The 24080-nt window shown below is 36.4% G+C and overlaps 1 protein-coding gene across 1 annotated transcript; it reads right to left on the bottom strand.

Annotated features, from left to right (window-relative positions):
- Positions 1 to 243: 243 nt before the first annotated feature.
- Positions 244 to 20469, bottom strand: LOC115921228 (tyrosine-protein kinase-like otk). The gene is made up of 5 exons (XM_030978494.1): positions 20274 to 20469; positions 2580 to 2717; positions 2036 to 2242; positions 824 to 1111; positions 244 to 275 (listed from the first exon to the last, which is right to left on the bottom strand). Exons 1-5 carry the CDS (start codon positions 20341 to 20343, stop codon positions 244 to 246), a joined length of 735 nt encoding a protein of 244 aa, XP_030834354.1. The 5' UTR covers positions 20344 to 20469.
- Between the last annotated feature and the right edge of the window lie 3611 nt (positions 20470 to 24080).

Genomic DNA, 24080 nt, shown 5'->3' with positions numbered 1-24080 from the left:
GGGGGGGTGAATAGATTACCCACCCCCTCAACAATAGGTATTACATAAGGATTGGTGCCCATGGTCTCCATACAAGTTGGGTATTCGGACAGTTGACTTCAAACAGCAACTTGAAGAAGTTTACAAGGAATATTTCATCAAAAAAATTACAAAACCTACATGTTAGAAACAAGAGATTTTTATGTTTGCTAAGTGTCCGGATCGTACCCCATCGTACTCATCAACGTATAGTTTTCAGGTCATTTACCATAAATCGCTCATGGTCGACATTAATCCTACATAATAGGGAAGTATGATTTTTTTCCGGAAATTCATTCCTCCGTATTCCTCTTGAGTTTATTAACCCACTTTAGGCCCATTTACTCATCCCAAACACTATCTTTAAAAGTCGTCGATTTGTTTTGTCTACCATTTGTACTAATGAAAAACGCATAAAAACATCGACATTTGCGCATACAGACTTTTTGTTGAGAAGTGCACATGTGCAATTTATCGGCGCAGTGTACGAATGTAACTGGAATCCCAACATAATTTATCTTATCGACATACTTATCTTCTTACATCGGAGTAAATATAACTAATTACACAGATTTGTCCATGTTATAAACACCAGCATATTGTATTGACTGTGGGTGGGGTGATTGGAAATACTTTCCAGAAATCTACATAAGGACTATGTCAATACTGTTTTTGTATTGCCTACAACAGTCATCTCCGGATTATGTACGATGCCATTGTCATAATCGCACATTTCAGAAGATGACATACAAGGCTATTCGATTTTTGATTTCCCCCCCCTCCTGTTGAATGATATATATCTCACCTTGTACGGTCAGGACTGTCGCGGTTTGCATCTTACTTCCACCCGTCTTGGAAACCATACATGTAAAGTTCCCTTCGTCCAAGACCCGTAGATCCCTTATGATCAGTCCGTAGTTATCGCTCCAACTATATCTCCTGTCTCCAAGCACCTCGTAGCCACCTGACGTGTATCTCAGGACAGTTTCGACGCTTGGACCTTGGACTCTGTTCCAGAGGACTTGTTCAGGGGTGCCTCTGAAAGCACACTGAAGATTGACCGTATACCCGGCCCATCTTATAACGCTTGGTTCTGTAAAATGCTCATTTGAGCCGGATTTACACGTACAAGAAGGGAAAGATTTTACTCGATCCTTTGTTAGTTGGCAATTTCTAATTTTAGTAACCTTGTTTTTCAATAGCAAAGCAATCGAAATCCCTGTTGACATAATGTAGCATTGTGTCAATCGGAAATTAACGCATATTTGTATACTTATGTGTATAAGGTAACGATGTTCTAAATCTACCGCATACATGATTAATACAAAATTGATGCAAATGCGAAGTTGCCCTTTTCAGAGTCAGAACAACGACAAAAAATGCATCTAAAAGTACATTAGTCAGTTGGTAATTAATGTTTGGTAAGTGATGGGTAAAGTTAGCAATAGCTGTTGCATGTGTCTGCTCATGATTTTTAGTAATCAAAGAAACAATAAATAAACACCCAAATCGACTGTTTGATGGTTTGATTGTTTTACATGTCGATACGCTAGGACAGTCAGGTAAAACAATCAAATCGACTGTTTGATGGTTTGATTGTTTTACCTGACTGTCCTAGCGTATCGACATGGTTTCGGACCCGGGACCTCACGGTAACGAGTCCACTGCTCTACCAATGAGCTATTGCGCCATATAACACTTATGTTCCGGCATATTCTTAAAAAACACCGCTGAAAGTATGTTTTTTTAAAAACTATTTTCCATAGTTCCATCTGAAAATAGATGAACAATAATCTAGTTCTCTAGGAAATACAATAGAAATATAAAGAAATATAGCATCAAAATGCATTTTCCCTAAATGGAAAAAACGACCAGGTTATTTCCGTTGTAACATTAAACAGATCAGTTTGTGACATGCATGTCATTAACCAGAGCTAGTTGTTGAAATTCATCTATTATAGCTGATATATTCTGGATCTGATATCCTGAAATAACGTTATTGTTAATGTTAACTCACCTAAAACCCTGACGTCAGTGTTATTCTCGATCACAAAGCCGTTATGATTTGAAACTCTGCATATGTAATTGCCTTCATCACCAGCTTGAACGTTATTAAAGACGAGAGAGTAGTCATCAGTAATAGTAAGCGACCCATCGTCAAACCTTGGTCCGGATACTTTTCCTTGTATGCGAGATAGAAGCGTGTAAGTAGCTGGGGTACTCCCTGGAATAAAGGAATTTAGATGTAAATATCGAATTCATTCTTAACATGCTTGGGTTTGCGACGAATGTTACTTTGGTTCACTTGTTGAAGGGGAGTGAACACTACTTTTTTCCCCACAACATCCACACCCCCCTCCCCTTGAGCAAAACAACACAAAATTGTTTACTTTCTGTTGTTGTTGCCAGGAGTGGGGGGGGGGGCATAGATAAAACACAGATAAAGGGAGTCTTTAAAATTCAAAAACAACCCCTTTTGCCAGGGGGGGGGGGGAGGGGGTGTTTGAACACCCCAAAAACCCTCTCTTCGCCAACGCCCCTCCATGTACACTGGTAAATACCTTTCATCCAGTAGACACCGTATGGAGTCCCGAGAAATTTGCAGCTGATGTTAGCTTTTGGCTGGCCATAGAAGAATGTTGCTGTTGCAGGGGTCCATACTTGGTTGTCAGGAACCTGATCGGTAGCATGTACATTACCTGAAACGAGAATGGTCATCGAATATATTTTTGATACTTGGATAGTTGAGTTCTGTTGCAGAGGACGCTACACAAAATAATTTTTTGTGAGATAACGAAAAACTAAGTGTCAAATTTGAAAGAACATAAAGAACAAAATTATCTTTGTTTGATCAAAATCGGTTCAGAGACGGCTGAAATATAACGATTTCCAATACTTGTGTACCACCACAAATATTAGGCATTTTGAAAAATTTGAAAAAACATGTTGAAAAACAAAATAAAGTCTTTTATGTCGTATTTCAGCCAATGCCGATGTTAGCTTTTTTGTTGGCATTTTCGTGTTGCTTATATTACGCACAACCAGCTGGCCCATGTATTGTTATTTTAATTAAATAATTAATTAAAGGTCACCGTGTTTTTAATAAAATGAAGCTGAATTGGTATGCTCGTATTGGCTAACTTTCACACATTTTTTGGTCTAAAATTACCTTCGTAGCAATTTTAGGTTCTAAAAGGGCACTAGAAATATCATAGATATGAATAAAAGCAATAACCATGCACTTTGAAGGCATTTGTGATCTGAAAACAGAACTCAACTATCCCTTCAAGTAGTCAGCTGAATATGAGAGCTCTTATCAGACTTTTAACCAAAAAATGATGATAAATGCAAATGTGGCGAAGACGGGTAGTACGTGTAGTTTCAATGTTTCATTCAATGAGAATCTGTCTGGATTCTGGAAGCAATATACCACTTCAGAGATAGAACTCGGACAATTAACCCCAAATATGCACAGGTATTTAAAACATGGAGAGAAGTCCCACTTTGTGTATTCTGGAATAATCACTGCCCAAATGATTGAGGTGCTTCATGAATACCTTTTTTGTCTCCCCTCTTGGAAAGAATACTTCCCCCTGTATATCATACGATGTTCCGTAGGTACATAAGTGAATAATGTTTACATAACATTTAAGAAGATGTAATCGGTATTCGTCTTGATAGAGATAGACCATGGGCCAAGCCTCAAAATTCAGTTCCATGGTCTCCACCTGGGAAGTACTTTATTTTTTCCTAAATGATCAATGGACATATATCTAAAATGTGAAATGCTCCCATCTCCAAATTTGAGCTTTTTTCACAATTTTGATATAAAGTTGCAAAAATCACTGTATGTAGCAGACAACTTTTTCGCAGTGAAGATGTCATATCTGTTCCTTAATTGACCAATCACAGCTGGGGTCTTAGAGCCCAGAGTGCAATTGGCCAATCACAGTCCCAAAACGATGAGTCTTTGTTTGCATACACTGGCAGCTACCATGGAGTGTTTACATGCAATTCACCGACAAAAATAAGATTGAGAGGGCCAGGAAGAAACAAGAAAGATCAGGACATGAAGTAAAACTAGACCTGCAATCGTAGCACAACGATATGCGTGCAATTTCCAATCTATTATTTATTTATTTATTTATTTATTTCACTTCTTTATTCAGGGTAGTCTGTTCAGTATACAAAAATAAAAACCTGGTCTTCCACAGAGCCCTGATTATAAAAACAGCACATTAAAAAATTACATAAATTACAATTAGAACTGTACAATATCGGATTATTAAACATTTAACACAATATATGCATGGTTTAGATAATAATAAAAATCAACTACAAAATAAATTAAACAAAAACATGGGAATTCATTATTACACAAAAGAAAAACAATTCATTAATGATAATTATAGGCATTATATGGTAATGGAGTCAAGTAACGTGACAAAACTGAATCATAATAGATAATGATAAAATCAACTATGAAAATAAGTTAAACAAAAACATGGGAATACATTAACTGAATATAATATTACACAAAAGAACAACAATTCATTAATGATAATTATAAGCATTGTATGATAATGGAGTCAAATAACATGGCGAAAACTGAATAGATAATGATAAAATCAACTATGAAAAATAAATTAAACATTATATGATAATGGAGTAAAGTAACATTTCAAAAACTGAATAGATAATGATAAAATCAACTATGAAAATAAATTAAACCAAAACATAGGAATACATTAACTGAACATAATATTGCACAATAGAACAACAGTTTAGAATTAATGATAATTATCAGCATTGTAAAATGGAGTCAAGTAAAAAATGAAAATGAAGTCAAGATAAAAATCAACTATGCAGAAGAACACCTTATCATGTAAGATTTTCTTTTAGAGCTCTCTTAAAGACTGCTAGGCTCTGTGCTTCTTTAAGTTCAAGTGGAAGATCATTCCAATTTTCACTCCCTGAATAAATGAATGACTTGCTGTAAAATTCTGTTTTACATTTTGGCAATCGCAACATTTTCTTATCTGTGTTGCGAGTTATTCGTTTTGAAACATCGTCGACGAGTATAAATCTGTCATGAACGATTCCGGGTGTTATTCTATTTACACATTTATACATTAAACAGCACATTGTTTTCCAGAACAATTTATCAAGAGTTGGCCAGCATAGTGACTGTAATACATTAAGGGACGGTATATCCCATGACTTATTTGATACTATGTAGGCAGCTCTTTTGTGTAGTTTGTTTAAGGTATTGAAATTCCCGACACTTCTGCGCGACCATACATTACAACAGTAAAGAACATGGGGTATAATGTACCCCCAATATATATCAGATAATTGTTTAGTAGAAAAATATATTTTTAATCTTCTTATTACATCTAGTTTTTGTTTCACCTTTAAAGACACCTTTTCAGTATGTAACTTAAAGTCAAGGCTAGAGTCTATGGTTACACCTAAACACCTAGATTCATCAACACATTCAACAGATTTACCCTTTAATGTAACATGCAACTTTAGATTTGAAAATCGATGTAATTTTTGCCTTGAGCCTATTAGCATAACTTTGGTCTTCTCTGGATTGGGGATCAACTTGTTTCTGTCAACCCATTCATTTACTTCTTGCATTACATTGTTAAGCTGGATTTCTATATCTGTTGGACTGTTTCCATAAACGGATATTGTCGTGTCATCTGCGTACATATAAACATTCCCTTTACCTATATGCGTGGGAAGATCGTTTATCATGACTGTAAACAGGAGGGGCCCAATGATTAAACCCCGAGCCACTCCTGTGTTGACATTCATGATGTTTGACTTTTTAATTTGCATTGAAACATATTGCTTTCTGTCATTAAGATAGGACCTAAACCAAGTGAGACATTTATCAGAACAACCGTATTTAGCTAATTTACTTATGAGAATACGGTAATCTACCATGTCGAACGCTTTGCGTAAGTCTATAAGTGCGAATCCATTCACGTACCCTTTATCAACATTCATTGCTAATTCATCTACCATACAGATTAGGGCGGTCTCACATGAATGATTAGGTCGAAAACCGAACTGTTTGGGGTTATGTAGTCGTTTTTCTGACAGATATTCAAGGAGATTCTTATTCACTGCCTTTTCTATTATTTTGGATAAGACAGGGAGAATGGCTATCGGCCTATAATTACATACTTGAAATTTATCTCCACTCTTAAAGACGGGTTGTATTCTTGCTATTTTCCATGCAGCAGGAACTACACCCGTTGTCAGTGACAGATTGTATAAATACGTCAGAGTATCTATGACAATGTTAATGTTACAAACATGTTTCAAAATCTTGACACTTAGTCCATCATTCCCTATGGCCTTGGTTATCGGGAAACCCTTAATTTCTTTCTTTACAAACTCGCTACCAATGACTGGCAGATCAAACAATCCTGTGGGTTCCGACCGATTATCTTCGGCTGTACTGCATTTTGTAGTTATCACTTCATCACCTGATGCTCCGAAATTGTCTGTTAAACTTTTCACAGCACTACTAAAATAATTACTGAAAATATTTGATACTTCTTCTGAATCAGTTATTTCATTTCCCGAGACTTGTAACGTTATCTTTTCAGACACGTTTGCATTTGTTAAACTCTTTAATGTTTTCCATAGGGCACCAGGATTACCCTTATTCTCTTGCAGAAGAGAGTCCTATTGACTAAATTTCTGTAATGTTTGTATCTATTCCACATTAAATCACTTTTGGTTTGTAGAGCTTTCTTATGAAAGTGATCACGAGTATTCATCAATTGAATGGTGTCACCAGAAACCCATGGACAAGGATTCCTACGCATACGTTTACTTTTAAGTGGTCTCCGAGTCTCCAAGTCGTCCATCCAGTCGCGTGGAAACACTGCTCCTCTCGGTTTCCACCGGTGATTGGTTGTTTGACGATTCTGAAAAGAATGCTGTGGACTGCGATAAGTATCTGGCCGAAGATGTCGTATTATATTCTGCGCAAACATAGTGACCCCGTTTCTATTCAAATGAACGCCATCTATAGAGAGATGAACATCGGGGCGGGTCTCATCGTTGTCAATAATCGCCCATCCACGCTCATTGGCCAGAAGTTTTATGTGGGCGTTCACTCTGTCCACAAAGGCGCCATCTAGTGGGGATTCATCTCGGCGGTGGATTATGGTTGATATTGTCATCGATTTGACATCAGTCTGTGTCACAATTTCGTGACAAAGCGACGACAGCTTCGCAACAATTTCGTCTTCATCATCATTGTTTAGGTTATTAGAGCCGAGATGAACAATAACTTCCTCGGGCTTAAATTGCCTTGCCAGACCATCAATAACTTCATACGCGTCCTCTATTTTGGCACCAGAAAGTGTTTTACATTTCACTGTTGTTCGCTTTGAAAGTTTAGAGGGTCTAATACGTCTAATCATCGAGTCTCCGACAAGTAGAATATGACCCTTATCTCTTTTGGACTATCATCATGATTAGAATTATTAGGTATTGACCTAAACGATTACTTTTGTTTATCACGATATTCAGCCAACTGGCGTTCAAAGGGCATTTCGTCAGCGACCTGGCTGCGGCCACTCTCCGTTTGAATTGGGTCACTGTCCGGAGTCTTATAAGCCGTCTTTTCAATCAGGGGTGGTGCCTCAATCGATGAAATTGGCAAAAGTTGTTCCTGTCTTCAAGAAAGGAGATCCTTTAGAGTTAGGAAACTACAGGCCTATTTCCTTGCTGACATCCTTATCTAAAGTTCTTGAAAAAATTGTATATGCTCGTACTGTAAAATGCTTTTGTGCTAGTAATATTTTCTATCAGGCACAGTTTGGCTTCCGCGAAAAGCATAGTACAACACATGCCCTTTTGACTCTAATAAATAAGGTGGCTCGCTCTATTGACAATTGCGAACATACGGTGGGGGTTTTCTTGGACTTCTCTAAGGCGTTTGATGCGATTAATCACGAAATACTTCTTTAAAAACTTTCTAACTACGGAATCAGAGGATTACCCTTAGAGTGGTTCAAGAACTACCTCCACAATAGAAACCAATACGTTGTCATAGACGATGCACATTCTTCTATAAAGACTATTGAATGTGGCATGCCTCAAGGTTCTATTTTAGGTCCGTTACTTTTTATTGTTTATATAAATGATTTTTACATGTTTTCAGCAACCCTGTCTTTTCTTTTGTTTGCTGACGACTCTAACATTTTCTTTTCTCACAAAGACCCAGAAATTTTTACTGAGAACGGTTAACTCTCAATTACAAGAAGTTGCTGACTGGATCAAGGCAAATAAATTGTTATTGAATTTACTAAAAACCAATTACATGCTTTTTAGTAATATTATTGATAACTTACCAGGAAATATTGTACTTGATAATACTGTCATACAAAAAGAATAATAGTAGATGATAAACTTTCATGGAAGCTGCATGTTGAAAATGTTTGTAAAATCATCTCTAGAAATATTGGTATTTTGAACAAGGTAAAATTGTTTTTTCCATCTCGTATACTGCTTAATTTATACTCAACTTTAGTACTTCCTTACTTGAATTATGGAATACTTGCGTGGGGCACATGTGGAAATACTCAACTAAATAGAATTTTACTATTGCAAAAGAAAGCAATGCGAATCATTTGTGACACCAATTTTCGCGCTCATACTAATGAACTCTTTTACGCAAATAATGTTTTGAAGATTCATGACTTATTTTCCTATAACTTGGGTATATTTATGTATACACTAGAAAAAAATGAATTGCCACAAGTTCTCTCAAATATGTTTAACAAAAATACTGAATTTCATAGTTACCCCACGAGAATAGCAAAATGTTATCACCTACCAAAGCCAAGACGCAATTTTCCAGCAGGATTTTCATTTTCACTGGCCCAACAAACTGGAATGCCCTTCCTGGCACATTACAAGAAAAGCCCTCATTAAGTGGTTTAAAAAATGCCCTCAAGCACTTTTTGTTGCAAACGAATCAGAATAAATAGTTCCCCTCTCCCTCTCTGTCTCTTTCTCTGTCTCCCTTCACCCACTCTCTCTGTCTTCTTTTTATCTTCCTGCATGTCTTCCCCCTTTTCTGTTTTTTACTCTCTCATTCTTAAGGCCCGGTCACACAGAGGGGACGCATGGGGAACGCACGGCCAGCGCATTGGAAAATTCCTATTTTGGCCAGTGCGTTGTCGTGCGCCCAACTTTTGTCGAAGATACAGCTAGCTGACACCAAATGCATAGCGTGTTGCTAGCGCGCTGGACGCATACAGGGCGCACACAGGGCGCACACAGGGCGCACACAGAGCGCACATGATAACAACTTCCACGAATGCACGGCGTGTTGCTAGCGCGCTGGACGAATGGTCCACGCATGCACCGCGTTCTACGACGCACGGCCAGCGCATTGGAAATCGGAAAAGGCCGTGTGCCTAACTTTTGTCATAATTTTGGAAAAGCTACCGAGCTGACACAAAATGCACAGCGTGTAGCTAGCGCGCTGTGCGTATACAGGGCGTGTGCTCCGCGCATGTCTGGCGCTGATCTAGCGCGCTCCACGCATGTCTGGCGTGCCTTTGGCGTGTACATTCATGCGTCGAGCTCGGCGCACGTTTTTGAGCATGCTCTAAAAATCCGAACGCACACAGCGTATGACGACGAATGCATAGCGTGGGTCCAGCGCGCTAGACGAACGAGTAACGAGTGATGACGCACGCCTAGCGAACGACAACGCACAGGCCAAAATTGCAAATTTTTTCATGCGCTGGCCGTGCGTTCCCCATGCGTCCTCCCTGTGTGACCGGGCCTTTATATTCTTCATTTATCATCAACATCTTGTCATTCTGCTAATGTTTCTGATTTGTTTTTGTCTCGTAAATTGTTTGTTTTTCTATTGTTTGTCATGTTTTGTTTTTGATTCCGTGATTTGTCTTCAAAATTAAGTTATAAATGTATAGAGTATAATTATTATTGTGCGAACCTACATTTAACAAGCTTTGCTTTCAAGTAGGTTCGTTTTTTTCATTTCTTATAATTAAATCATTTTGCATTACAATGACTATAAAACAATGTCAAAGATATTTCAATGCTTATTTCTGTTATACCATTACGTTTATTATTGTTTTGTTATTGTTTATATTATGTGAAAAAGAAATGGAAAATAAATTCGCTCTGCATAGAGCTATTATATATTTATATATGACGGGCGAATTGGCACTAACGGTCGTCTATACTAACATAATCATAAACAGTATAATATGGGGTCTAAAATGTCCCCTTGACAAATTATAAAAAAACATTTCAAGAAAAATATAGATCGTTCTGAGGACAAAAGCGTGAACCCGATTTGCCCCATAGACAATGCGAGTAATACATGTGCGGAAAACGTACAGGATCTGTATTATGACCGGATTTAAATTGTTTTGTTCTCTCACTCTTTATGTCTTTTTATGGGCCGTATTTGGTATTATTGGAAAGAGAATTTCATGATGGTTATTGTCAACTACTTTATTTTTTCTATGATAATCTTATCGAAACACGTGATGCAAACAAAATTTATAGGACAAAATGGCGTCTTAAATGACCCCCTTGAACAATTTTACAAATCCGGCTTCAAGGTGCCCTGCGTATTGCAACTCGGAATGTCACTGCAATATTTCAAGGAAAAATAAGAACGTTTAGGGGGCGAAAAGCAGTCTGAGAAAATGACGTCATAGCCGATACGTGTTATAATCGGGCGGAAACTCGGCGGAAGTCGTATAGTGACCCTTGTTCAAATGCGATTTACTCACAATTTTCTGTGTGAATATATATCATACTTGGTATCATTCAAAAGGGCACGTTGCGGTGAGGTTTACACCATTGTCTTTGGCGCGCAATGTATTGCACGCCTTTAACACGCTATTACGTAATGCATAGTAAATTCATCATTGTTAGCGATAAATTTGCGCTGACGTCATTAAAATTTACCAAACTTAGCGGACAGTTGTCACGTATGATGATACATCTTGCTGCAAAGTTTCATTGTTGTAGGTATAATGATCGCAATTTTAGAGCAAGTTGAAGTTATTTCGCAATTTTCTTGAGGCGAATTTGGAGGGCAATTTTCTCAAATTTGGTCAGTGTAAGGGTATATAATTTTGTATATGGCTGGAAAGGGCATATGTTCAAGTATCTAAATCCAAAAAAGGGTACGGGTCTGCCAAGCCATAATAAAGATACGGCCACAGACAGAAAGCCAATTCTCAGAAGTTTAGAGGGCTCTATTTATGTTTTGCATAGCCATTGGTGCATGAAATTTGGCACGGCTATGTGCGATTATGAGATAAGGATACTGTGATACTTAAATAAAAAACGGAATTTATGAGAAAGTAATGGCACTTTTAGATCGTTAGGGGTCAATTGTTCAAGAATTTGAGAGATTTTTGACGGAGTCGGGTATGCATGAGTAATTTCGAAAATCGAAAAAATAGGTGACCTTGATGAGATGCTAGAGACTATGTCTATGAAATTTGAAAGAAAATGGACATGAGGAAAGCACCTAACTAGGAATAACAGGCACTATGTCCAAAACGAATGCGATTTTCTGAGAAGAAGAAGAATATTAATGGGGCAGAATGTGAACGAAAACAAGGCAAAAAAAAAAAATTTAAAAAAATGATGATGATATTCGTCATTGCAATTATTGCTGTCATTTCAAAACTATTTCGAAAACATTTTTTTTTTATTAAACAGTGAATTTTTCATCGGGTTTTAGTCGAAATTGCTTGCATTGTTCAAGAAGTGTGTTAAGGAGGGAGAGGAAAAGAAATCACAGGTTACAAGTCTTATAATTTAAAGCAAAGGCTTCAGAAGACCTTTCCTTTTCTGAAACTTCTTAGTCTTCTTCATAGTAATTCTGGTGATTCAGTTTTTGTAGATGATTTGTCAATGAATGAGGTTGCAGACGTTGTTCGTCCATTTTCAACAGACAATCAGTACATATTAAACTGATTAATAAACAACCCAACTGGATCTAAGCATCTCAAACTGTATTTGTCTCAGGTGCTAGGGTTGACGGAGGCTCTTCATTCTGTTCATACATTAGTCTAATAGTGGTGACGTTATTTCCTTTTTTTGTTTTTATGTCACTCTGGTGTTTGCCCATGAACTTGGGTGTGTTCCACAAGCGTTTGTGCTTTTTAACTGCACTTCTTTTTTTCCCAACATGTTTATATATTTTTTTTTGTGTAGAATCTTTTACACTTATTGCTATCAATGTGCTCTGGAGTGCTGATGGGATTGTGTGGGTGTGTGTTGATGCTGTGCTTGAAGTTGAGTGTGTGACTGATGAATCCTTGACTGATTTGTCTATACTGGCGGTATTAACTTACATTTTTGTGTATAGTGTCGATGTCTTTTGTGAACTTTTGTTTATTACTACTCATACTGGTCATAATGGATGACGAACTGCAAGAAAATATTAACGTTTTAGCAAATGATTGTAATTATTTAGATTATGCTAATTTCAAGAGTAATACAGGAGGACATTTTGATACTTAACATGTAAATTTTAAGTCCAAGCAGACCTCTTTTCTTGAAACTGAATATTCTCCCAATATCATTATTACATGATTTTCAACTCTGTGTTTTTATGTATTCATATTATCATAACCTATTACCAGAAATCTTTTGTAATATATTTCAGAGCAATAACGATATTCATAGATATAATACCAGGACTTCAGCAGACACTCGTGTAATATATGGTCATTCTTCATTTTCAAATAGTATCTTTTTATGCCAAGGACCCACTATTTGGAACAAACTACCCCCTAAACTTAAACAGTGTGCATCTTTAAACAGTTTTAAGCATCATTTAAAACTTCACCTGATACAGCAAATTTGAATTTGACAAACGCAATTCTTATGTGTGTAATTACCATTGTAGTATTGTATTTTCTTTGTCCCCTTTTTGTTTAGTTTTTTTTGTGTACATTTTTAGGATCATCTGCTTATAAGTTTTTGTAACTTTTTTGATGATCCAACCACTTCGTAATTTTCTTTTAGTGTATTTTCCATTTTAGTGGTTTTTCTATGTTTGCAAAAAAGTATTGTATTCTTTGCCTTTGTATGTTTTTATGAAAGTGGTAAATAAATTCAATTCAATTCAATTCAATTCAAATGCAAGAAGCCTGAACAAGAATTTTAACTATCTGGTATTGCTCTTGTCCTGCCTTAAAAATAATTTCTCGACATTAAATTGGTATATCAGAAACCTGGTTTAAGCCTTCCTCTGATTTAAAGGCATTCCAAATCCCTGGGTATTCTCTCCTTCATGTTTGTCGTTCTGGTAAGAATGGTGGTGGGGTGGCCTTGTTTATAAGGGAAGGATTAGTCTTCAAACTTCGTCATGATTTGTCAGGCATTGAGCCAGGTTATGAAGCCATATTTGTATAATTGGATGGTCATAATAAGAAAACAATTATTGGATATGTGTATAGAGCACCAAATTGTAATAGTACATTTTTTAATGATAGCTTTGATTAACGACTACAAAAACTAAACAGAGGTAATGCAGATGCCTATTCAATGGGAGATTTCAATTTAAACTTGCCGAATTAAAGTAATGATGATAAATTCAAAAGTTTTGTAGACTTACTGAATTCATATGGATTATTTTCACTCATCACAAAGCCAACTCGTATTTCACATAATTCTGCTACACTTATAGATAATATTTTCACTAACTGCATTCACAATGAGCTTAATGCTGGTATAATATGCTCCAATTTTTCAGATCACATGCCTATTTTTTGTGTGAATAGGGGTGATTTTGTTAATCGTAAAGATGATAGAAACATTTTTTAAGAGGTTAATAACAGATGACAGAATCATGAAGTTCAAAGAACGCTTAATGGTGACCGATTGGAAGAATGTGTACTTGTTGGATAATGCTAATGATTCAAACAAACACTTCTTCCACGCTTTCTCTGATTTATATGATAGGTGTTTTCCTGTTGTTGAAATAGCTGTTAAGAAAAATGTATTAAGGAATCATGGGTTTATACCAATGACCTAATGAAGTCAATAAATCGTAAACACAAACTTTATAGTACTTACATTAAAAGACCAACTAGTAGTAATAGGAAGAAGTATATTGATTATTAAAATGTTCTAGTCACTACTCTTCGGCTAGCTAAACAAATATATTATTTAAATTTATTCCAGGAAGCTCAGAGAGATATAAAGAAAACATGGTCACATATTAATGATGTATTAGGACGGGCTAAACGGAAAAATGTTTCCCAAGAGATGTTCCATGAAAATACTTTATCGGTTACGAGTAAGGAGAAGGCTGACTACTTTAATAAATATTGTATTGGGTTACCAGCTAAAATAAGCAGGGAAATTCGTTTAGTCCAAAACTCTTTCCATGAGTACTTAAAGCCGACTAAAGTTAATGTATCTTTGTTCTTGATACCAACTTTCATCTCTGAAATATTAAAGTTTGTTTCAACCTTGAAGACAACAAAGTCAAGTAGGTCAGATGACATTGCCCCTCGGATTGTAAAGGAATGTATTCATGTTTTTGTGGATCCCTTGTGTGGTATTTTCAACAAATCACTGTCACAGGGAGCAGTTCCTGATAAGCTTAAGTTAGCCATGGTAGTTCATGTGTATAAAAAGGATGATAACAAGAACATCTCCAATTATAGACCTATAGCCCTTTTACCAATTTTTTCTAAGATTTTAGAGAAACTAGTTTATAAGCGTTAATAAATGAGTTTTTGTTAAAAAAGGACGTTTTAATTCCTCAGCAGTTTGGTTTTCGGAAACACTTCTTTACTAGCATGGGTGTCTTTTATCTGTTAAATTCAGTTACAAAATACTGTGATGATGGTAAATATTGCTTAAGAATTTTTCTTGACTTGTCAAAGGCATTTGACACCATTGACCACTCTATCCTACTAAGAAAGCTTGAGCACTATGGTGTACGTGGAATAGCATTAACTTGGTTTAAAAATTACCTATGTCATCGAACTCAATATGTTGTAGTCAATGGTGTCAAATCCCAGACTACTGTCATTCAGTATGGTGTACCACAAGGATTACTGCTTGGTCCTCTGCTATTTTTAATTTATATAAACGATGTTATCAATGCGTCAATTTTATTTACATACTTTCTATTTGCAGATGATACAATGTGTTTTTTTTTCTGAATAATTTTCATAATATTAAATGTACATTGTATTAAAAGTAACATTTTAAGTTCGAAGCACTTTTTTATTGTCCTGAAAATTTGAAAATTCGGCCGATCGATATTTCGTTCCGTTGGCCCTCCCCCCCCCCCCAACGGAACAAAATATCGATCGGCCGACTTTTTTTGATCACCCCTTTCCCTCCAAAATACACCAATCAAAAACTGAGGGGGGAGGGGTCGACCCCCCCCCCCCCCCTGCGTACGCGCCTGGTTGTGATGACTTGTGTAAGACTTGTACCGATCTACCAACTAGTTATCAAGGGGCGGGAAATGCATTATTTTGGCCAGGGGCGGCCAAGCGACTTCCGAAGATAGAGGGGGTGGAGGGGGCACCAAGAAAAATTATCAGGGATGATTTTAATATTCGAATAATTTTGTACACAGTACAAGATATTGTTTAAGCATCATACTTTGCAGTTGAGTGTGATGGGCCTCAAAATTTATTTGCGACCGAGCGGATGGAGCGAGGAAGTGTTGTTAAAATTTGTGAGGTCGAGTTTGAAAAATGACATTACATAAACAGCAACAAACCCAATCCTGATGGGGTTATATGCAGATTTTTTTTTTTTATATCGGAAGACTGAAAAGACCTTTGATAAGTAACATAAGTATATCATCTATACATGCGAGTGAGCGGATCGAGCGAGCTTTATTTGGAGATGATGTTAGTCGCTTGAAATTAGGGGCGCGTTTAATGATGAGAGGGAAAGGGGACACTTATCAGAAAAGAAAAGTAGCTTGTTTCGAAGTACAAAGAGTAATTATCAGAGGTGAAAACGGGGCACTTCTTACACCCTCTAAAAGAGGCACTCACCAGGGACGAAAAAAGGCACATATGAAAATCGGAAATGGGCATTTGTCGACGGATAAGGGGCCCCCATCTGATTTTGATAGGGGAATTTATAAGAGGTGAAAAGGGGCATTTATAAAAAGGGGATAGGTGCCTTATTAGAAAGGAAAAAGGGAACATGTGAAAATATAAGGTGCGCGTATCTGAGTTAAGAAGGGGGTAGTTATTAACAGCGGAAGGGGCGCTTTTTACAAAGGAAAAGCATATTGCTCCGGTTGTCTCATTTTCGCTCGCTGGACGTACATAGCAGACTACAATCGGCGGATAAGACGACACTTGGTAGTGAATTTGTATGTGAGATTGCTTTCCTAAATATAAGAATACAAGAACATTTTCCATATCTTTAAACGATCATTGATTTCTGATACTTAAACAGTTATTAAAATAAACCTACCAAACTACATAATACAATCAAATACTTGTCTTAAAGTAGGGGAGTTTGATGTGGTGCCCAATTGCACCCCTCTGTAATTAATCGAATAGTCCATGGCGATCATGAATATTCATGTTTTTGCTTACCTCGGCAAAATGCTTGCCTATACTAAATGGACAAATTACGGTGGGGGGGGGGGGGGGGGGGGGGGGTTGGCTGAAATGGACATAATGAACCGATCAGAACTGATCTATGATAATTCATGCTTGTTATCCTTCGTGTGCTTGACCTATAACCTTACAATTGCGTATAAAATTGCGTCCAAAGTTCGACTTGTTTCACATGGGTTATATAGGCAATGGCGAGCTAGCGACCTATTTTTACCAGATTACGGTGGGTGACCTTTCAAAAGTCAATGGGACATGAGGGTTCCAATGAAAGAGCTAGTGTCAACGTACGTCGGGGTGGATGTGCTTTTCAATATGTGTACATACTTGTATTAACTAAGGTCATAATTAATATACACGTTTAATTTTCATATGATTGGCCATCAATGTATAACATCACATTTCTAAAAACACCATTTTTTATGCACAATAACCATATTTGCTGCGAAATATGTTTTCTGCCGATATAAGTTACTGCTCAAGTTTCAAACGTGAGAACATGTCATTTCCAAGAAATCTAGCACATTTGTAGGTACTTCCCAGATGGAGACTATAAACAGAACTAAAAAACTAAACAAGAAAACAGGCCTCGGTCCATGGTCTATGATGGTTTGTCAAATTTCTGATTTTTTATTTACAGCGCTATGTATCATTTGTTATGTGCTGCTCTGAGCATTTATGTGAAAAGATTTCCTATTGGAAGGTGAAATGAATCAAGGCCTAAACTGCCCCTCACACATTTGAAACATCGGCATTTATTCACTGTATGTATTGTTGAAATGCCGAATAAATTCAAATCTAACCCAAGTCAATTCATTTCAATTCAAGTGTTATAATAACACAACTAATTCAGCTAATCAGACCAGCATAATTGGTTTATGTATGTCCACCTAGGGCTTACATAAAATGATCGAATTTCAAATAGGAACAGCCCTAAAATGATCGAAGACAGAAAGAAAGGAAAACAAAAGTTCACAGACTTGAACAGACCTGGTATGATCAAAAAGAATGAAAGAGAGTGAAAGTGAGAAAGAAAACCTTCGAATTACAGTTCTGCTGATTGGAATTCAAATCACATTTTCATTACATGGTTTATTTACCAAAAAAGGATCAAATACGAAAATGTACGGAAAATTACGCAAATGGCCTATTATTACTAATCATTTTTTTCTTCTATAGAGACACCCTGTATAGTTTGTGTGAACTTTAATCCCTTCGTGTACTGAGTGATAGATGACTCACTTCTATTAATACTCTACTTCCCGCTCTACATCATATTACAACCGACTACCTTTTAAATAATGAATAAATCATTGTTTTCAGCTATGTACGAACAGGCTTCACAATTTTCCGACTACTTTGCTTTCCAAACAAATTATGAAAGAGATTGATTTTACATGTTGATGAGCCGACCGTTAAAAGGATCGTTTAACAATGTTAAATCTGAGATACACGGCCCTACGTTTTATCACCGTCTGTGATATGGTGTAATATTGAAGCCCTAAAAAATTGCGCTTCAAAATGATCAAGAAGTCCCTCAAAAAATTAATAAAAAAAATTCTATTTCCTATCATAAATATCTTAATAATCAGACAGGCGATCGGCTTGTGAAAGTCATGGGGTTCCTGACTGACCTAAAGGTTTATGATTATCATTGCAGCATGAGCTAAATCCAGAATTTTGTTTCAAAATCTGAGACAAAGTTACCGGATCCCTTTAACCCCGTCAAAGCTAATACCCCCCCCCCCCCCACACACGCAATAAACTTTTCACAGATATTTCCATATTGTAGAAAGATTATAACCGTGGTTCTAATGGCCACATGCAAAGGAAGTCTTTGGACTTCGAACTCTGTCTTATCATGCTTATCACCATGTACATGAAATTCATGAGAATTAGGAAATATGTTGTTTGCATACTCTTCAAACGAGAGGCTTTGAAAACCATATATGTATATACCGAGATGTTTTGAAATGGGCATATTCTGTGACAGCAGCGATATTGGCAAAGCTTGTTCTTCAGATGTAATACAGATGCAAAACTTGAAGGTTAAGCATGTCTAAATATTCGAGCCTCAAATTTATTTTTCTGTCCTTTGCATATCATTGAATACTATCACTGAATATAAGCAACTATTTTAAGAACTCCAATTTTGTTTTATCAACCAGAATAGTACCTACAAATCAATATAATTTTCTGAATGTGTCCCAAAAATACATATTACCCTCCCAGGATCAAAGTGTACACCACATGACTCACCATCACATTTCCTTCCTTCTTCCGTTCTTTATACCAATTGGTGTGTTCTGCATCAATTTATTCCTACTTGGAATTGAAAGACCATTCGATCTCATAGTATAAACTTGAAAATATCACTTAACTGTGCACGTTTCTCCCTCATTCAATAGACCTGTTTGCTAATTAATGTATTTCAATTGACGCATGTTTCTCTATGATCATCAACTCTTTGATTGACCTGCTATGCACGATATAATCTCTTTAGATAGAATCCACTGAACATGTTGTAAAATCGGGCAAGTTACTGGCAATCTTTCAGTTGTCAATATAATTTTTTTCTCAAAAAAGCATGCACGTAATCATTAAACAGGTCTGTGCAGATGTATCCTTCACACATAGTGTTTCCATCACGTACACTGGATAAGGAAGATAGTCATGATTTAGATTACACTCCAAAGTCACTTGACTCCTTTCACTTTCTTTCACAGGTAATCGTTAACATGTTAACAGGTTTAGCGTAATATTCCACATTGAAGGTTAACACAAATCTTCTCCACAAAATAAATATCTTTTGTTACATTGGCTATAAATGATGTACATTATGAGATTATACGATTTGTGAACTGTTGTAAATTTGACAAATAATAATTTAGTATTTTGACATTGCCATTACTAAAGTAATATTTGTTTCTAAAACTAATGAAGCCACTTGAAGGTTTCGGTAAATATGTCATATATCATCGTAATTGTACAGGGTGTTCCTAAAAATTTATTTCAATATTGGTTCTTTGTAAACATAGGCCTACATAATTGCAAAGCTTATTTCTCCCCCTTCATATGACATCAACAATTTCATCGAAAGAAGTCACGCATTACCAAGTTTAGAGAGCATAAAGTTGGAGCGCCGCATACACAATCATCTACAATATGTGGAAGGCTGCTACTTTGGGTTAATTTTGGTTTTGAAAATATATAAAATGATATTGAATCAATAATAGTTAATCGGTCTTGATCAAAAAATAAAATGCACGTTTACAGGGCGATTGAGTAGGGGAAGGGTGTAGGAGGTGGTCTAATAGTCGTATTGCTTTTTCTTTTCCCCTTCTCCTTTTCCCTCTATCTCGTTTCTCCAGAGTGTTTTCAATTCAATTCAAATTCAAGTTAGATGTATGTCCATTCTAACAGCAAAACATTGGCAGACATACAGACCAATATTTTCATGTAAAACAAAATCGATAAAAAGCGTGGAAATTGGAGGAGGCATGGAACATCAACATGTACTTCATGATACATGACAAAGTCAGAAATGCAATTCGACCGCACGCGCCATTACATTAATTAACTAATAATGTCAACGCTTACCCATGATATAGGTCATCAATATGATAAATCCCAACAATCTGATGAAAAGACTTGAACATATTGTTGCCATGCTACAAAATAGTACTTGACGTAATGCTGGTTGAAATTAGTTATCCGAATTTGATAAAAATCGCTTGATATGACTATTACGAGAAGCAAAGTGGATGATTCTACAAAAAATTAATACGTCTGGCAATACCAGAGTACCGACTCACGAAACAAGGCACGCAAACACACTGTAGTAAACTGGCCAGATTCGAGAAGTCTAGGGTATAGCCTTTATCAAGACGTTTCCTACTGCCTGTTTTGTTCTTTTTTTACTGCTTGTTTACACAGTTCACTATAAAGTGCATTATCATGGCATAATCCAATATTTTACAAAATTACGTCTCAAAGCAGATAGGAATTAACTGTAAATGCACCAGAAATGAGGGGTGAGAGGTGGAAGGGGAGACAAATATGCTTTTTGAGCTTTAATGTAATGATCACAGCAATATTTGGCAGGTATTTCAAGAATTGTTACAGTATACCACACGCTTCCGCTTTTTTGAGGTAATATCAATATCGTCAATCTATAAAATAGAATTATTAATAATTTGCGTGAATGTGCGTAATATAACATTACAAATCAAACTATATATAGAAAGGACTTAAAGTGTTAGATATTTTTTGGGGAATTTTAAACCTTCAAGCAAACCGAGGGGTCTTTGTCTCACATAAAAGTTGAAAGGAAACAAATACAAAATGTCATTGGATATATGTTACTTATGTAAATTTGTACTCAAACTAGCAAGCAAGCTGAGCAAACAAAAACACATACAAAAATAAAACAGAAGGAGGTAATACAGGGGTGGCAGAGCGTCTTCCAAAGTTGGGGAGATGGCAACCAACAAAAAAGGGGCACGTACACAGGGAAACCTCAAAGGGAAAAAAGCATGCAATTTTAGACATTGGCATTTACATATATATGTTTGTACCCTTATATTTTGATTAATACATTACCAGGGATCATTTACATATTTAATTGTTTCTCTCTTTTCATGGCCTAACATACTGTTCAAGCATCAGGGTTTGCAGTTGGGTGTAATGGTGTTAATATGCATGCGAGCGAGCAAACACTTTGCGATGTGTAATGTCTCATTGTGACCCAAAACAATGTTATAAAGAGAAAAACATCTAACTTTTAATGCAAAATATCACAATGAAAGACCGGAAAGACATTCAGCATCAAATTGACATAAATGCACGAACTATAAATTGCGAGCGCGCTTTGGGGGAAATTCGAGGGAAAACGTTGCTCGACAAGAAGGGCACATTTCATGGAATAAGGGGGCACGTTCCAGAAGTGAAAATTAAACTTATTTGAATAGAAAAGGGGTACATTTCAAAGTCAAAAGGAGTGCTTCTCACACATCAAAAAGGGGGAAATTATGAGAATAGAAAAGGGGCACTTATTACCCAAATATTTGGGGCAACTGTCGGAATAAAAAAGGAACCTATCATATTTCAAAAGGGGCAATCATGAAAAGGGGAAAGGGCTCTTGAAATGAAAAGGGGGCTCGTGTCAAAATGAAAAGGGCACTTACCAGTGGTGAAAAGAGGCACTTATTAGAAAGGAAAGGGACACTTAATACAAAGGAAAAGGGGCACTTTTCAAAGTAAAAGGAGCATCTCTCAGATTTGAGTAGGGTCAATTATCAGAGATGAATGGGACACTTATTACAAGCGGTTAAGGGTTCTTCCTATTCCTGAAAAGGGTTACTCAATAAAGAAAAAATGGTTTGGCACTTCGAAGGCCCATAGCTGCCATATTGCTGTATAGCTATGCAATGTCATTTTCAGCTTTTCGAGTTTATTTTATGGTACTCCATGTTTCATAAGAAGATATATGTATTGCACTCCATGCTCGTTATTCATTCTTCTTTTCGAAGATATACGTACCTCTTAAAACAAACATTTCGCTCTTTAGAAAATATTTATTCTACTTTTTTCCAGCCTAGAGGTAGCGCTTTTCAACATAATATCAGTGATTCCTGACGTCGTACGTACATGCGACCGCCATAGCTCAGCCTCAGCGTAGGGACTGTGTGGTGAGTATCTCCGCCTGTCACGCGGAAGACCGGGGTTCGATTCCCCGCCAAGGAGCCAGTGGTGAGTATCTCCGCCTGTCACGCGGAAGACCGGGGCTCGATTTCCCGCCAAGGAGCCAGGTTATGACTTTGTTATTGTGTTCCTTGACTATGATAAAGTCATTCAAGCTCGCTAAATATGGTCACATTAGTAGTTGAAACCGTGTTAAATCTGATTTAGACATGATAAAGATGATGTAAGTTTAATTGTGTGTTACCTATGACATTCTACATAAAGTTCAGAGAGATTTGTCAAGAGTCTGACATGTTATATGAGATTAACAAGCAAACATGAAAAGGAGTTAGACACTGATTTCAGACAATGCCTTTGATTTAGTAGAATGCTATTGCTGCTTTAATATTGTGAAACTTATATTCATGAACACATACTTATTATGCATTCCTGTTATGCTTTATCATGTACAGTTTTCACGGAGTGAAGGTACAGCGAATGATTAAATGCCTTGGAGACGAAACTGACACTCCCGTACAAAAACCTGAGTCATTGTAATTGTCACAGACTGTAAAGATTCGGTTACAAGGGATTACACGAGATACCCCAATAATAATCTAAAACCATCACTTTAAACATGAAATGCTAACCAATTCCTGTTCAGAGTACAAGAGACCTGCCTGCCAATGGCGGCTGCAATTAGATCTACATCTACTCTTGATTATTTACTAAAGGAAAGTGTGTACAGTGCACTCCGTACATCGGTATGACTGTGGCCAGCTACATGGACTGGATTAGGATTAGAAGTAGAACTCACTGTAAATTCTTTATGTTCAGAACTAACATTACAACAAGTTCAATTCAGGCTAAATAATATAACTTGTCTAGGACTAGGTCTAATTCTAATAGGAAGGGGATACCCGGTGGCTGATCCAGAGGGCCCGAGACAGCCCTCCTCTTTTGTATTTCAAAAGAGGAACATCTTTTTATTAAAAGAGTAAAATGAAATTTATTTTTAAAGTGAAATATAAATAAGAATGGAGAGGAAGTTATTTGAGAAGGAGAAATATATATATATATATTTTTTATTGTTTTCAATATTTTTTAATTTTTCCCCCCTAAATGCGTCCTACAGACGTTCTTACTTATTTCAAAAGTACTGCAATATGGAGTATTTGTATACACGATTATCGGCATGAGCGACAGGCATTCAGTATTTTGGCCTGAGTTATTTGTATTTCAAAATGTATCAGCGTAAAGCTTTATTGGCTAAAATTGGCTAAACATTCTGAGGTTTCCTTAATGTTTTTATTAACAATATAAAGAGACCAATATATTTTTCTTGTAAATCATTAAACTTATAATGGCAGTTAAAATCTACGAAACTCATCCATAAGCATAATAAAAAGGTTATAAACAAACATTTAAAAAAGCACCAGATTCTCGAGTAAGGAGCGCTATTAAGGTGATTTATTTTTGATTTCTGTAACCTCTCCTACAATATCTATTCCCCAATCCTCCGTGAGTATATATACGTTTATATTTATAGCTTGACAAATTATGATAATAGCTAAGTATTGTAATTGTTATCACAAAGAGCAAATTAAATGATTATGACTTCAATGTAATTTACCATTTACATGTACCAAGACTGAAGGTAAGCTTTTTCAGAGTTAATTCAGCGCTACACTGATAATAACATACGATTTTACTTTACAACCTCTT

This window comes from Strongylocentrotus purpuratus, unplaced genomic scaffold, assembly GCF_000002235.5.
Source record: "Strongylocentrotus purpuratus isolate Spur 01 unplaced genomic scaffold, Spur_5.0 spur5_scaffold_1, whole genome shotgun sequence".
NCBI lineage: Eukaryota > Metazoa > Echinodermata > Echinoidea > Camarodonta > Strongylocentrotidae > Strongylocentrotus > Strongylocentrotus purpuratus.
The sequence above is the reverse complement of the archived record's forward strand: the minus strand, read 5'-3'. Positions and strand labels throughout refer to the sequence as shown.

Excerpts from the sequence above, each read along its gene's own strand:
- LOC115921228 (XM_030978494.1), bottom strand. The coding sequence starts at position 20,343 with ATGGCAACAATATGTTCAAGTCTTTTCATCAGATTGTTGGGATTTATC. Across the intron at positions 2,243-2,579 it reads CGGTGTCTACTGGATGAAAG|GGAGTACCCCAGCTACTTAC; the intron begins GTATTTACCAGT and ends CCTTTATTCCAG. Across the intron at positions 276-823 it reads GACAGTCCTGACCGTACAAG|GATTAATGTCGACCATGAGC; the intron begins GTGAGATATATA and ends CCTATTATGTAG.